Source organism: Budorcas taxicolor, chromosome 5 (assembly GCF_023091745.1).
Source record: "Budorcas taxicolor isolate Tak-1 chromosome 5, Takin1.1, whole genome shotgun sequence".
Lineage (NCBI taxonomy): Eukaryota > Metazoa > Chordata > Mammalia > Artiodactyla > Bovidae > Budorcas > Budorcas taxicolor.
The window spans coordinates 35,897,467-35,910,545 of NC_068914.1; the positions used below are offsets into that span (position 1 = coordinate 35,897,467).

A 13,079-nucleotide genomic window follows, 5' to 3' on the forward strand; every position below is an offset into this window, starting at 1 on the left:
TTAGACATTACAGTTAAAGTTGCTTAAAACTGGAATAAATATTGAAAGCTAAACTGCCACAATACAGAATCCTGACTTTTGGACTCAGAAGCCCTGGGGATGGCCTGCCACTTGCTAGCTGTGTAAAATGAGAAGTACAATAACTGAGGCAGGCAAAGCAGGATCAAAACCGTAAAAAGAAAAAAAGAATGAAGGACAGGAAAAAAAGAAAAAGAAAGAAATCAGGAAAAGAATACAAAGGGGAAAAAAAGGAAAAATCAGTTATATAAAAGCAGCACTATATAAATTGTGAAGTGGTAAATAAATGTTAGGTATTAGTAAACTCTAATACCTAAGGTGGACATATCCCCAAATCTATTCAAATTCTCAAATCTGCAAATTCTACTGCATCATCCCGATAAAAAAATGTGCTTTTTCTGTCTAGACAGAACTATCACTTTGAGTCCTTTTTACTTCTTTTTTCCCCACAAAGAACTCTTAGCATTTCATGAGATTTACTGACCAGTGACAAAGAGCCGGGAATGAAAAAGTTGTATTAGCATCTGGTACTAGATGGTTCGCTAGACTCACTCAACTAGCTGGGTGATTCACCCAGGCATTAGCCTGCAGCACAGATACACAGTCAAAGGATACATTTCGCTGCACAAGGCCTATCTCAGGGGTATCTGTCTACTACCTGACACCATAACATTAAACCCATCAGTGTCAAGAATCCATGTATTATGAGACACAAGACCCAAAGGGGTGTTTGAGCCCAGAGAAAAAAGGTATGGCACGTTCACTTATTTTTTACAAAAAGAATAAAGTGTCATCAGAAGATGTTTCTCCAGCTACCATTATTATGTGAGTGCTCAGTCATGTCTGACTCTTTGCAACCCCATGGGTGGTAGCCCACCAGGCTCCTCTGTTGATGGAATTCTGTAAGCAAGAATACTAGAGTGGGTTGCCATTTCCTACACCAGGGGATCTTCCTGACTCAGGGACTGAACCCAGGTATCTGTGTCTCCTGTATTGGCAGGCAGATTCTTTACCACTATGTCACCTGGGAAGCCAGCAAAAAACAAGTGATCCTCTAGTGTACAAGCCAGAGGAGATGGGTGTGCTGGAGGAAAGCGTTCGGGTTTAATAAGTCACTTTCACTGATGACATCAGGCTCCAGTAGCACCCTGGAGAAATGCCACAGTTCTCCCTGGCCTCTTAAAATGCCTTTACTGGAGGAAGAAAAATTACTGGTATGATTCTCTCAGCTACTTATCCATTTTTCATAATACAAAAGGATAAACACAGACAATGATATCTCAAGAATTGCTTTAGGGAGCTTGCTTACAAATTGCCTTTTTTCAATAATTTTGTCCTATTATCACCATTGAATATGTACCTGGCTTTTTAGCCTGACAAACAGTAAAGTTCCTGAATGGAGAAAAGTCAACTAAATCATCTGGGTGTCTCTGATACAATTCATGGTATATAGTAGATGATCTATAAACATTTATTAGCTGAAATGAATCTGAACTAATTGAGATGAATGCAAACAGAAATCAACAGCATAGGATTTTAAAAGCTGAGACAACAGTAGAAATGTCAAGAGATTTTAGGAAGCCAACACCTTATCAAATATTTATTCCTCATCCAAATACTTATTCTATAGGTAAAAATCTTACAACCGCCATTGTCTTTCTGGTATATTTATCTTTAAAAAATAATAAATGTATTCCAAGAACAATATTCCTTATTTCCAGGACTAGGAGAAAATGCTCCGTCTTTTGATAGTGAACAGACAGCCAAACAAAAGGGCCTGTGAAGACAGTCAGAGGAAGAAGGTGCCACTCTGCCAATGCTCCTTCATCGCCAACCTTCCTTAGCTGCATTTAACTGGCCTTGAACGCAGACATGGATGAAGAGTTTGAAAGCAGGGAGGGGGCTTAGAGAGTAATGGTTATCTGACAGTGGGAACTCTCTAACCCTAACCCCCAAGGGGGCCCAGCTGCAGTTGCTTCTCCTCTCTACAGCGAAAACAGCACATGGAAAGAAGTCCACGCCTCAAAAGGACCGTTGGCTGGATATGGGCCAGAGAAGACATTAGTTTTATCAGGCTTTTCATTACAGAGAATATGTTGAAATCTGAGCAAAACATTCTCTTACTGTGGGTCATGAGCTCTCACACAGAAATAAATTGGTGCTAAATAATTATTCAACTATAATGAGAGGTATAAGAAAAGGATTTTACTTGTATACAGCATTCAAAAACTAGCTTCATCAATACTAAGAGGCATGCATGGTTCTCTTCTAAGCAAAGGAAAAAGAATTTAGCCAAGGTCTTAATAAGATCTTGGCTTTAAAATCTGGCAGCTTATTGAGAGTAAAAAGGAAATACAGCCATGGGGTGGGGTCCAATGTTTGAGCCTCTGGCCTGAAGTCACTTCCCCAGGAGCCTCTGGGTTGTCTGACCCTGCTTGAATACTGTTTTCTATTCTTTTTGTCCTTACTGAATGTACACCATTAAATAATTACTAAATTACTTCATTTGAAAAGGTATGTTCAATGCAGAAAATACAAAAACATGTGAAGAAAAAGATAAACCACCTCTATCATCCACAGCTCTACCCTGCCCTCCCCAGCCAAAGATGAATCACCTGTTAATGCTTTTACTTTAAATAAGAAAGGGGCTCAGGTAAGAAAGGTGGGTCCAAAGTTACCTGAAATTATTGCAGCCAAGAACCACTCCAACTATGTTCTTGCCTATGTCGTGTACGTCACCTTTAACAGTAGCCAGCACGATGGTGCCTTGGTAAGGGTCCTGGAGAGGAAGTCAAACAGCTCAGCATTGCTAGGGTCACCTGGTTCTCTGGAGCCAGACAGGTGTTGGAACAGAAAGCAATTCAATGCAACCAAGGTAACCCTCAAAGATGGACCCGGAACCCAAGCCTCGTGCTCTGTGCGAAGAAGGCTATAAGCCGCAGCAACCTCCCAGGAGGTTCACTGAGGGGGTTTCAACCCAGATCATTTGTTCCATCATCTCAAAAACAGTTTAAGTTCAAATATAAAACAGTCCCATCACTGAAGATCATATGTGTAACCCCAAGCCTATCTGATAAATGTCTAGTGAATGTCAGCAGTAAAGGGGGAGGGAGGCTCTGGCGAGCTGCCTGTGTCCCATCAGAATGGGAAGGACCACAGCAGCCCAGGGCAGGGGGGCTCAGACTGTCTTCTTCAACACTGTTGTTCCACCACCATCTCCTCCCTCAAAAAAAGAAAAAGAAAAAGACATGCAAGGCAAGTGGGATTTTTATGAACACTACATCAGAGCCATTCACAAACACAGATAGATTTAAGAATTCAGAATCTTAGGGGCCAAAGCTGACCAAGCACAGGGAGCTAAACAGGTCAAAAGCTTCATGATTTACTGCGGTGGCGCAGCCAACAGGAAGGGAGCTAAATCCAGCAGTGGTGCCAAGAACATGGCCAGCACACAGACAATATTCAGGAAGGAGGTCTTCCAAAACCAAACAGTATCTCAAGGGCAGGGACTGATCTTTTTTAGCTACAGAGTCGAGCACACTAACTGGCAAGTGGTAAGGGCTCTGTAAATAGTTGGTAGATGAATGAGTGAACTGGTTTTGTCTTGAACTCATGGCTTTGTTTAGAAAATAATGTTTCTATTAAAAATTTCATAAAGCCACGTTCTATAGAAAATCCCAGGGTATTCTGATACTTGGTAAAAAAGTTGTTTCACTTCTCTGCTTCATCGTCAATGACACAGTCAAGCCCAATGGCTTAAGTCCCTACCCTCCAGCCCAGTAAGAGTATCCAGAGCCAATTCCTCACAAGGTCCACAGGCCCCAACCAAATGACTTGCCTCATCTTCTATTTTGCCAGTAAGCACTTTGGTTTCTTCTCTCTCTTTTTCCATGAAGGGAATAAGGTGACCCACGGCCTTCTTCATGACCCGAGCTGACTTTATAACCTGGGTAAAATACACAGAGTGAGGCATCTTTACCAAAACACCTGGATGGTTACACATGGTTGCTTGTGAAATTTTAGCACAAATTATGCATGTTTTGACCTCAGGTCAGCCACCCTTGAGTCCATTTTTGACAGTGGGTGGGTGAGGAATGAGTTCACCATGAGGAAAATTAATCAGTCAGGTACAGAAGAAGAAAAACAAGGCTGGAAATCAAATGTTGCAGTTTCTGTCCTCTGAACTTCTGCATGTTATTTTTTCTCCACCTAGAAGGCCCTCTATCATTTCCTAAAGTTCTGCACATCCTCCAAGTGTCAAGCTTCTCCAAAAGCCCCTTCTCAGCCTTCTCTTCTCAATCCCCAGTGTCACAATTCACTTATAATTAAGGCTTATGCAAAAAGAAAAAGAGCCTTAAAGTCTATAGAATTAGAGAAATATTTTGTAAACATAAGTTGGATAAGGGATTAATATCCAAAATATATAAAGAACTAATGCAATATAACAAAACCCCAAATAATCTGATTAAAAACATGGGCAGGAGAACTAAAAAGGTATTTTTCCAAAAAGGATATCAAAATGGCCAATAGGCACATGAAAAGATGCTCAACAATACTAAGTGTCAGGGAGACAACAAGTACAAATCACACTAAGATACCACTTCACACATGATAGCTCAGGGCTTCCCTGATAGTTCAGTTGGTAAAGAATCCACCTGCAACGCAGGAGACCCCAGTTCAATTCCTGGGTCGGGAAGATCTGCTGTAGAAGGGATAGGCTACCCACTCCAGTATTCTGGCCTGGAGAATTCCATGGACTGTATAGTCCACGGGGTCACAAAGAGTCAGACATAACTGAGTGACTGTCACTTTCATATGTCAGAATGGTCACCCTCAAGAAAACAAAAACCAACAGGCGCTGGTGAGGATGTGCTGAAAAGGGAACTCTTACACACTGTTGGTGGGAATGGAAAACAATATGGAGGTTCTTAGAAAAATTAAAAATAGGTCGACCACATGATCAAGCAATTCCACTTCTCAGTAGAAACCTACAGGAAATATAGGATTTCAATAGGGTTATCACAGCATTATAACAGCCAAGACATGGAACAACCCAAAAGCCCATCAACAGATGAACAGATAAAAATGATGTGGTATATATACAGAATGGAGTATCGTTCAGCCACGGTAAGAAAGGGTACCCGGCCATGTGCCAAAAAACACAGATGGATCTTGAGGACGTTATACTAACATAAATCAGCAAGAGAAAGACAAGTACTGGATGATCTCACTTATATGCAGAACCTAAAAGAAGTCAAACTGGAAAGAAAAAACAAAACAAAACAGAGTGAAACTGTGGTTGCCATGGGATACGGATGGGAGGGTAAGACTGAAGATATTTAAGGGTACAAACTTGTAACAAGTAAATAAGCCACAAGGATCTAACATACAGTATAATGAATAGATAATAATGTACTATAATGATATAGTGTGATAAATATTATCTCAATGGCAATCATATTAAAATATGATATCAAATATCATATTTACAAACATAACATGTCAAATTTGTTAAACAGACAAAAAAGAACAGGGACTTTCATAAAATTCACGAATGTATACTAAAATTCATGAGAACCAGGATGAGAAAACAGGGTGTTTGTATAGTCTCAATGTTCCTCGTCTCAATGTTTCTCCCTACAAAAAGATTTACAGTGGAGAAACACAGCAGACACTATTAACAAAATGATCAAAGTTAACCTCACCAGTAATGAGACATAGCAACATGATGGGCTTCCTGATATGAGAAGGGCACAGCATTACTCTGTGTTATTCTTGCCAAAAATCAGAAAACATCAGGAAAATTCAAACTGAGAGAGAGCCTATTATTTACCAAACTGTACAATACTCTTCAAAAGTCAAGGTCATAAGGAAAAACTCAAGAACTGTTCAAGATAAAAGCAAAGTGGGACTGTGGAACACAAAGAGAAGAGAAGAGTAGCAGAAACACTGGTGAAATGTGAATAAAGTCATTAGTTAACATGATTATATCAATATTAATTTCCTGGTTCTGATAACTACACTATGATCAAGTGAAAAGGTTAACATTAGGGGAAGGAGTTGAGGGGGATACATGATCACTTAAACTGCATCTGCAACTTTTAAGTCTAAAGTTTACTCAAACATAAGAAGTTAAACCAATAAGTTGATGTCATGAAAAAAAAGGCTGTGAAACTGTCCCCAACTTGGGGAGACTAATGCAGTACAACTGAATGTTCCCTGAGTGTGGTGATGGTTTCACAGACACAGGCATGTTAAAGCTTATTGCATGTGAATTATAAAACAGTAAATCTATAAGAAAAGATAAATGCTATGAAGGAAAATGGGGAATGGACAATGAATAATTAAATATAGAATAAATTTTAAAAATCAATTATACTTCGATTTTAAAAAGTTAAAGAAAAAAAAAAAGAACAGGGATTTTTCGTTTTTTGTATGCCTCACAGACCTGAACCCAGAAGTCTCAAAACGTATCAATGTTAATCAATGTGGTCAGTAACTGCTGTAAATCAAAATAAGAGTAAGACTACTGGTTTTACTTGAAACATATTATTTAATGTATATCGTTATTTAAAATGGTAATGATCTTTTCAAAATATTCATCCTTAAGAATGAACACTGGCTGGTCAAATCAAATCTTAACATGATTGACTTTACACTAATCTTGGGTTTTATTTTAATTTGGGGGGTGGGGGGAGAGACTTCTGCTGGGGTAAGAGGTGGTACAGAAGCCCAGAACATGAAGACTAATGCTGGGAATGTCCAGATGACCTCTAATGTCCACATCACCCTAGATGGACTTTTCAGACTAGGCCTAAAAGTGAATTCAGACAAAGAATGAACAGAATCACACCTCAATGCCCCTGGGCGCTCATCAAAATTAAAACCAGAGAAACAGACTCAAGTTTACTATTTAGTAAAAGATAAAGGCTCTTTCCTTCAATTGTGAAACTTTTCCCCCACCATTTGCCAACCTGAGGTAGAAACATTTTTCCAGCTCCAAAAAGATCACCAACAATTTTCATGCCATTCATCAGCGGCCCTTCAATTATATTCAGAGGTCGGGGATATTGTTCCTGGTTTAACCTGGCTTCCTCAGTATCTTCAATAATATATTTTTCAATGCCCTACAGAAAACCAAAAAATTAGGGAAAATTCACAGGATAAATTGGCTTAAGTTCAAACATCGAACAACAAATAAATAGTTACAGAGTGTGGGTTTTGGAATCAGACTGCATATGTTTAAATCCTGGCTCTTATCACTAATTTAGACAACTTATTAAGCATCAGTTTCCTCATTTAATAATCATATAATACCAACCTCACCTGGTTATTTTGAGGATTAAATGTGTAAATTTTAAAGTGCCTAGATGGCTTTATTGACATAAAGCATTTTATTGATATAAAGTGAAAAATTAGTGACAGAAGGAGTACTAATAAGTTCAAATTCATAATAAAATACACTTTTTATCCTAGTGGTTTAACAGATAACATGTAAACAAATATCTCCTGTGAAATCACTGTTTTCCCACCGACAGGGCTGGGTGCAGGGAGGACCTAGCCGTCACTGATCAAGCCCTAATCCTCCAGTGTCCCCAGTTCAAGGATCCAAAGAGGTGGATGACTAGTTCCACAACCCGAAGTAAGTGAATCTCAAAAGTTCCAAGAAATTAAAAGTTAAATTCTAGAGACAAACAAAACAAAACAAAAAACCTGAAATTTCCAGACTCACAAATGAGGAAACCGAAGCCAAGAGATTACCTATCTCTTGGACTAAAAGTCTAACTACAGCAGAAGAGCCAGAACTCATTTGTTGATCAAGAGACAGCCCCATGGTCTGGAACAGCACTTCCCGCCTCTGGCACTACTGACAGTTTGCACTGACTAATTCTTTGTGGCGCAGGCCTCTCCTGTGCACTGCAGCATGTTTACCAGCTTCCCTGGTCACTGGATGCCAGTAAAAACCCCCTACTCCAGTCAGAACAACCAAACATATCTCCAGATACTGCCTGATGTGCTAGACATAGGGTAGGATGGAGGGCAAAGTCACTCAGGAGTAGTCCAGGGAATCTCCTTTGTCAGCTGCTGCCAGCACCTCTCCTCCAGCCATGCCATCAGCCACCAGGACCAGCAACCAGCCTCCGGCCCACACTCACCTTCACAAGCGCGTACTCAAGGCGTTCTTCAACAGGGCCATTCCTCCACTCATCAGTCTGGATGACTTTCTTCCCTCCTTTGCCCTGACTCTGGAATGAAATGTGAATAGACAGATGATACAATAGGTCACTTACTCAGCTAGTTGGCAGAAAAAAACTATGTCTTATTCTTCCCTTATGTTTCAAGGCCCTGGCACAGTGCCAGCATGAATTAAATCTTTGGAAAATGCTTGAGGTGAGGGGAGAGGGAAATAGCACCCCACTCCAGTACTCTTGCCTGGAAAATCCCATGGGCGGAGGAACCTGGTAGGCTACAGTCCATGGGGTTGCAAAGAGTCAGACAAGACTGAGCGACTCCACTTCACTTCAAGGAGAGAGGAAAAGAGAGAAATCTTACAGGTTTCGAACTTTTATTTAAAAATTTTCTTCCTTCCAGTTTTATTGAAGTATAATTGACATACAGTGCTACAAAAATTTCAGGTGTACAGCATAAAGTGTACAAATGAAATGATTAGTGCAATAAATTTAACGTATATCCATCAGTATGAAAAAGCAAACAGATAGGATACTGAAAGATGAACTCCCCAGGTCGGTAGGTGCCCATATGCCACTGGAGATCAGTGGAGAAATAACTCCAGAAAGTGTGAAGAGACGGAGCCAAAGCAAAAACAACATCCAGTTATGGGTGTCACTGATGATGGAAGCAAAGTCCGACGCTGTAAAGAGCAATACTGCATAGGAACCTGGAATGTTAGGTCCATGAATCAAGGGAAATTCGAAGTTGTCAAGCAGATGGCAAGAGGCAACATCAACATTTTAGGAATTAGTGAACTAAAATGGACCGGAATGGGTGAATTTAACTCAGACGACCATTATATCTACAACTGTGGGCAAGAATCCCTTAGAAGAAATGCAGTAGCCCTCAGAGTCAACAAGAGTCTGAAATGCAGTACTTTGGATGCAATCTCAAAAACGACACAATGATCTCTGTTCATTTCCAAGGCAAACCATTCAACACCATGGTAATCCAAGTCTATGCCCCGACTGTAACGCTGAAGAAGCTGAGGTTTAACAGTTCTATGAAGACTTACAAGACCTTCTAGAATTAACACCCAAAAAACATGTTCTCTTCATTATAGGGGACTGGAATGCAAAAGTAGGAAGCCAAGAGATACCTGGACTAACAGGCAAATTTGGCCTTGGAGTACAAAATGAAGCAGGCAAAGGCTAACAGAGTTTTGCCAAGAGAACACACTGGTCATAGCAAACACCCTCTTCTAACAACACAAGAGAAGACTCTAACACAAGGACATCACCAGACGGTCAATACTGAAATCAGATTGATTATATTCTTTGCAGCCAAAGATGGAGAAGCTCTATTAGTCAACAATAACGAGACCGAGAGCTGACTGTGGCTCAGATCATGAACTCCTTATGGCCAAATTCAGACTTAAATTGAAGAAAGTAGGGAAAACCACTAGACCATTCAGCTATGACCTAAATCAAATCCCTTACGATTATACAGTGGAAGTGATGAATAGATTCAAGGGATTAGATCTGATAAGAGTGCCTGAAGAACTATGGATGGAGCTTCATGACACTATACAGAAAGCAGTGATCAAGATCATCCCAAGAAAAAGAAATACAAAAAGGCAAAATGGTTGTCTGAGGAGGCCTTACAAATAGCTGAGAAAAGAAGAGATGCAAAAGGCAAAGGAGAAAAGGAAAGATATACCCATTTGGATGCAGAGTTCCAAAGAACAGCAAGGAGAGATTTAAAAAAGCCTTCCTCAGTGATCAAGGTAAATAAATAGAGGGAAAAAAAGGAATGTGAAAGACTAGAGATCTCTTCAAGAAAATTAGAGATACCAAGGGAACATTTCATGCAAAGATGGGCTCAATAAAGGACAGAAATGGTATGGACCTAACAGAAGCAGACGATATTAAGAAGAGGTGGCAAGAATACACAGAAGAACTGTACAAAAAAGATCTTCACGACCCAGATAACCACGATGATGTGATCATTCACCTAAAGCCACACATCCTGGAACGCGAAGTCAAGCGGGCCTTAGGTAGCATCACTACAAACAAAGCTAGTGGAGGTGATGGAATTCCAGCTGAGCTCTTTCAAATCCTGAAAGATGATGCTGTGAAAGTGCTGCACTCAATACGCCAGCAAATTTGGAAAACTCAGCAGTAGCCACAGGACTGGAAAAGGTCAGCTTTCATTCCAATCACAAAGAAGGCAATGCCAAAGAATACTCAAACTACCGCACAAGTGTACTCATCTCATACACGAGCAAATTAATGCTCAAAATTCTCCAAGCCAGGCTTCAACAGTGCATGAACTGTGAACTTCCAGATGTTCACGCTGGATTTAAAAAAGACAGAGGAACCAGAGATCAAATTGCCAAAATATGCTGGATCATCAAAAAAGCAAGAGTTCCAGAAAAACATCTACTTCTGCTTTATTGGCTATGCCAAAGCCTTTGACCGTGTGAATCACAACAAACTGGAAAATTCTGAAAGAGATGGGAATACCAAGCCGCCTTACCTGCCTCCTGAGAAACCTGTATGCAGGTCAAGAAGCAACAGTTAGAACTGGATATGGAACAACAGACTGGTTCCAAATCAGGAAAGGAGTATGTCAAGGCTGTATATCGTCACCCTGCTTATTTAACTTATATGCAGAGTACATCATGAGAAACGCTGGGCTGGAAGAAGCACAAGCTGGAATCAAGATTGCAGGAGAAGTATCAATAACCTCAGATATGCAGATATCACCACCCTTATGGCAGAAAGCGAAGAAGAACAAAGAGCCTCTTGATGAAAGTGAAAGAAGAGAGTGAAAAAGTTGGCTTAAAGCTCAACATTCAGAAAACGAAGATCAGGGCATCTGGTCCCATCACTTCATGGCAAATAGATGGGGAAACAGTGGAAACAGTGTCAGACTTTATTTTTTTGGGCTCCAAAGTCACTGCAGATGGTGACTGCAGCCATGAAACTAAAAAATACTTGCTCCTTGGAAGAAAAGTTATGACCAAGCTAGATAGCATATTAAAAAGCAGAGACATTACTTTGCGAACAAAGGTCCATTTAGTGAAAGCTGTGGTTTTTCCAGTAGTCATGTATGGCTGTGAGAGTTAGATTATAATGAAAGCTGAGCGCTGAAGAATTGATGTTTTTGAACTGTGGTGTTAGAGAAGAGTCTTGAGAGTCCCTTGGACTGCAAGGAGATCCAACCAGTCCATCTTAAAGGAGATCTGTCCTGAATATTCATTGGAAGGACTGATGCTGAAACTCCAACACTTTGGCCACCTGATGTGAAGAACTGACTCATTTGAAAAGACCCCAATACTGGGAAAGATTGAAGGTGGGAGGAGAAGGGGACAAGAGAGGATGAGATGGTTGGATGGCATCACCAACTTGATGGACAAGAGTGTGAGTAAACTCCAGGAGTTGGTGATGGACAGGGAGGCCTGGCGTGCTGCAGTCATGGGGTCACAAAGAGTTGAACACGACTGAGCAACTGAACTGATATCCATCATCCCATATAGGTATAAAATAAAATAGAAAAAACATTTTCTTTCTTGTGATGAGAACTCCTGAGTTTTCTAAAATCTGTCATATATATTATACACCAGTGTCAATGATATTTATCACATTGTATATTAAATCCCTAGTAATTATACATCTTAAGAGGAATTCCCTTCCTCCAATTTTCCCTCCTGTTAGCCCCTGCCTCTGGTAACTTCAAATTTGATCTCTTTTCCTATGAGTTTGGTTTTTTTTTTAAGCATAATCAACCTATAATTTTAGTTCCTGGTACACAGTATAGTGATTCAATATTTCTATAATTATAAAATGATCCTCACTAGGATTTGAATGCTCAGTAGAGAGACAGAGTGAGACTCCATTTTTTTTTTCCCTTTTCTTCTTTCCTAAAAGATAACATCTTGGAACCAAAGATTTCCAGGACAGTAAGAAAAGCTAAACCTGATATCTGATGAGCTTTTAAAGTTCTCATGTAGCACCATCACTACCCAGATATGTGAAGAGTCTGTAACAAAAGCAAGTCAGAAATCGTCTTAGAGGTGGGCACACTGTGAGGTACAAGACATACACCACGCTCTCAAGGACTTTGCCGTATCATAAGGTAGATGGAAATACACAGAGAAAGGTAAGCTCCAAGAGAAAGCCTGTGCCAAGTGCTGAATGAGAAGATGACGGAGAAGGCAATGGCACCCCACTCCAGTACTCTTGCCTGGAAAATCTCATGGATGGGGGAGCCTGGTAGGCTGCAGCCCATAGGGTCGCTAAGAGTCGGGCACAACTGAGTGACTTCACTTTCACTTTTCACTTTCATGTACTGGAGAAGGAAATGGCAACCTACTCCAGTGTTCTTGCCTGCAGAATCCCAGGCATGGGGGAGCCTGGTGGGCTGCCGTCTATAGGGTCGCACAGAGTCGGACATGACTGAAGCGACTTAGCAGCAGCAGCAGCAAGGTAGACGGAAATACACAGAGAAAGGTAAGCTCCAAGAGAAAGCCTGTGCCAGTGCTGAATGAGAAGATGACACAGACAAGGCTAGGAATTTTGAGGACAGAGTGATCATCACAAACTGGAGTGGTGAAGATAGACTTTGAAGAAGCTGACAGATTCAGCAAAGGGACAAAATCGTGATGATCCTGGGATGGAAGGTGAATTGCCTATCTGTTTCCTCCATCTCAACTGATGTCACTCATTGCCCAAATCTGAAATCTAAGTAGCACTCTTGACTCTCCATCCAGTCTTCGCATTCAATTAGTTACTTAGCCCTAATAATTACACTGCCTCATTATTTTGCTCTAGTCTGCTTCCACTTTCATAGTTCAAGCATCTAACTGGTCTCCACAGCCCAGGATC

General features: G+C 40.6%; 1 protein-coding gene across 1 annotated transcript in view; it reads right to left on the minus strand.

Moving 5' to 3' along the window:
* Positions 1 to 13,079, minus strand: part of MTR (5-methyltetrahydrofolate-homocysteine methyltransferase) — a 123,809-nt gene that overhangs the window by 33,495 nt on the left and 77,235 nt on the right. Inside the window, exons 19-22 of the mRNA XM_052641531.1 lie at positions 8,175 to 8,264; positions 6,993 to 7,145; positions 3,857 to 3,964; positions 2,697 to 2,797 (exon numbers count right to left, since the gene is read on the minus strand). Coding sequence (XP_052497491.1) covers positions 2,697 to 2,797; positions 3,857 to 3,964; positions 6,993 to 7,145; positions 8,175 to 8,264 — 452 coding nt within the window. The remainder of the gene's footprint in view (positions 1 to 2,696; positions 2,798 to 3,856; positions 3,965 to 6,992; positions 7,146 to 8,174; positions 8,265 to 13,079) is intronic.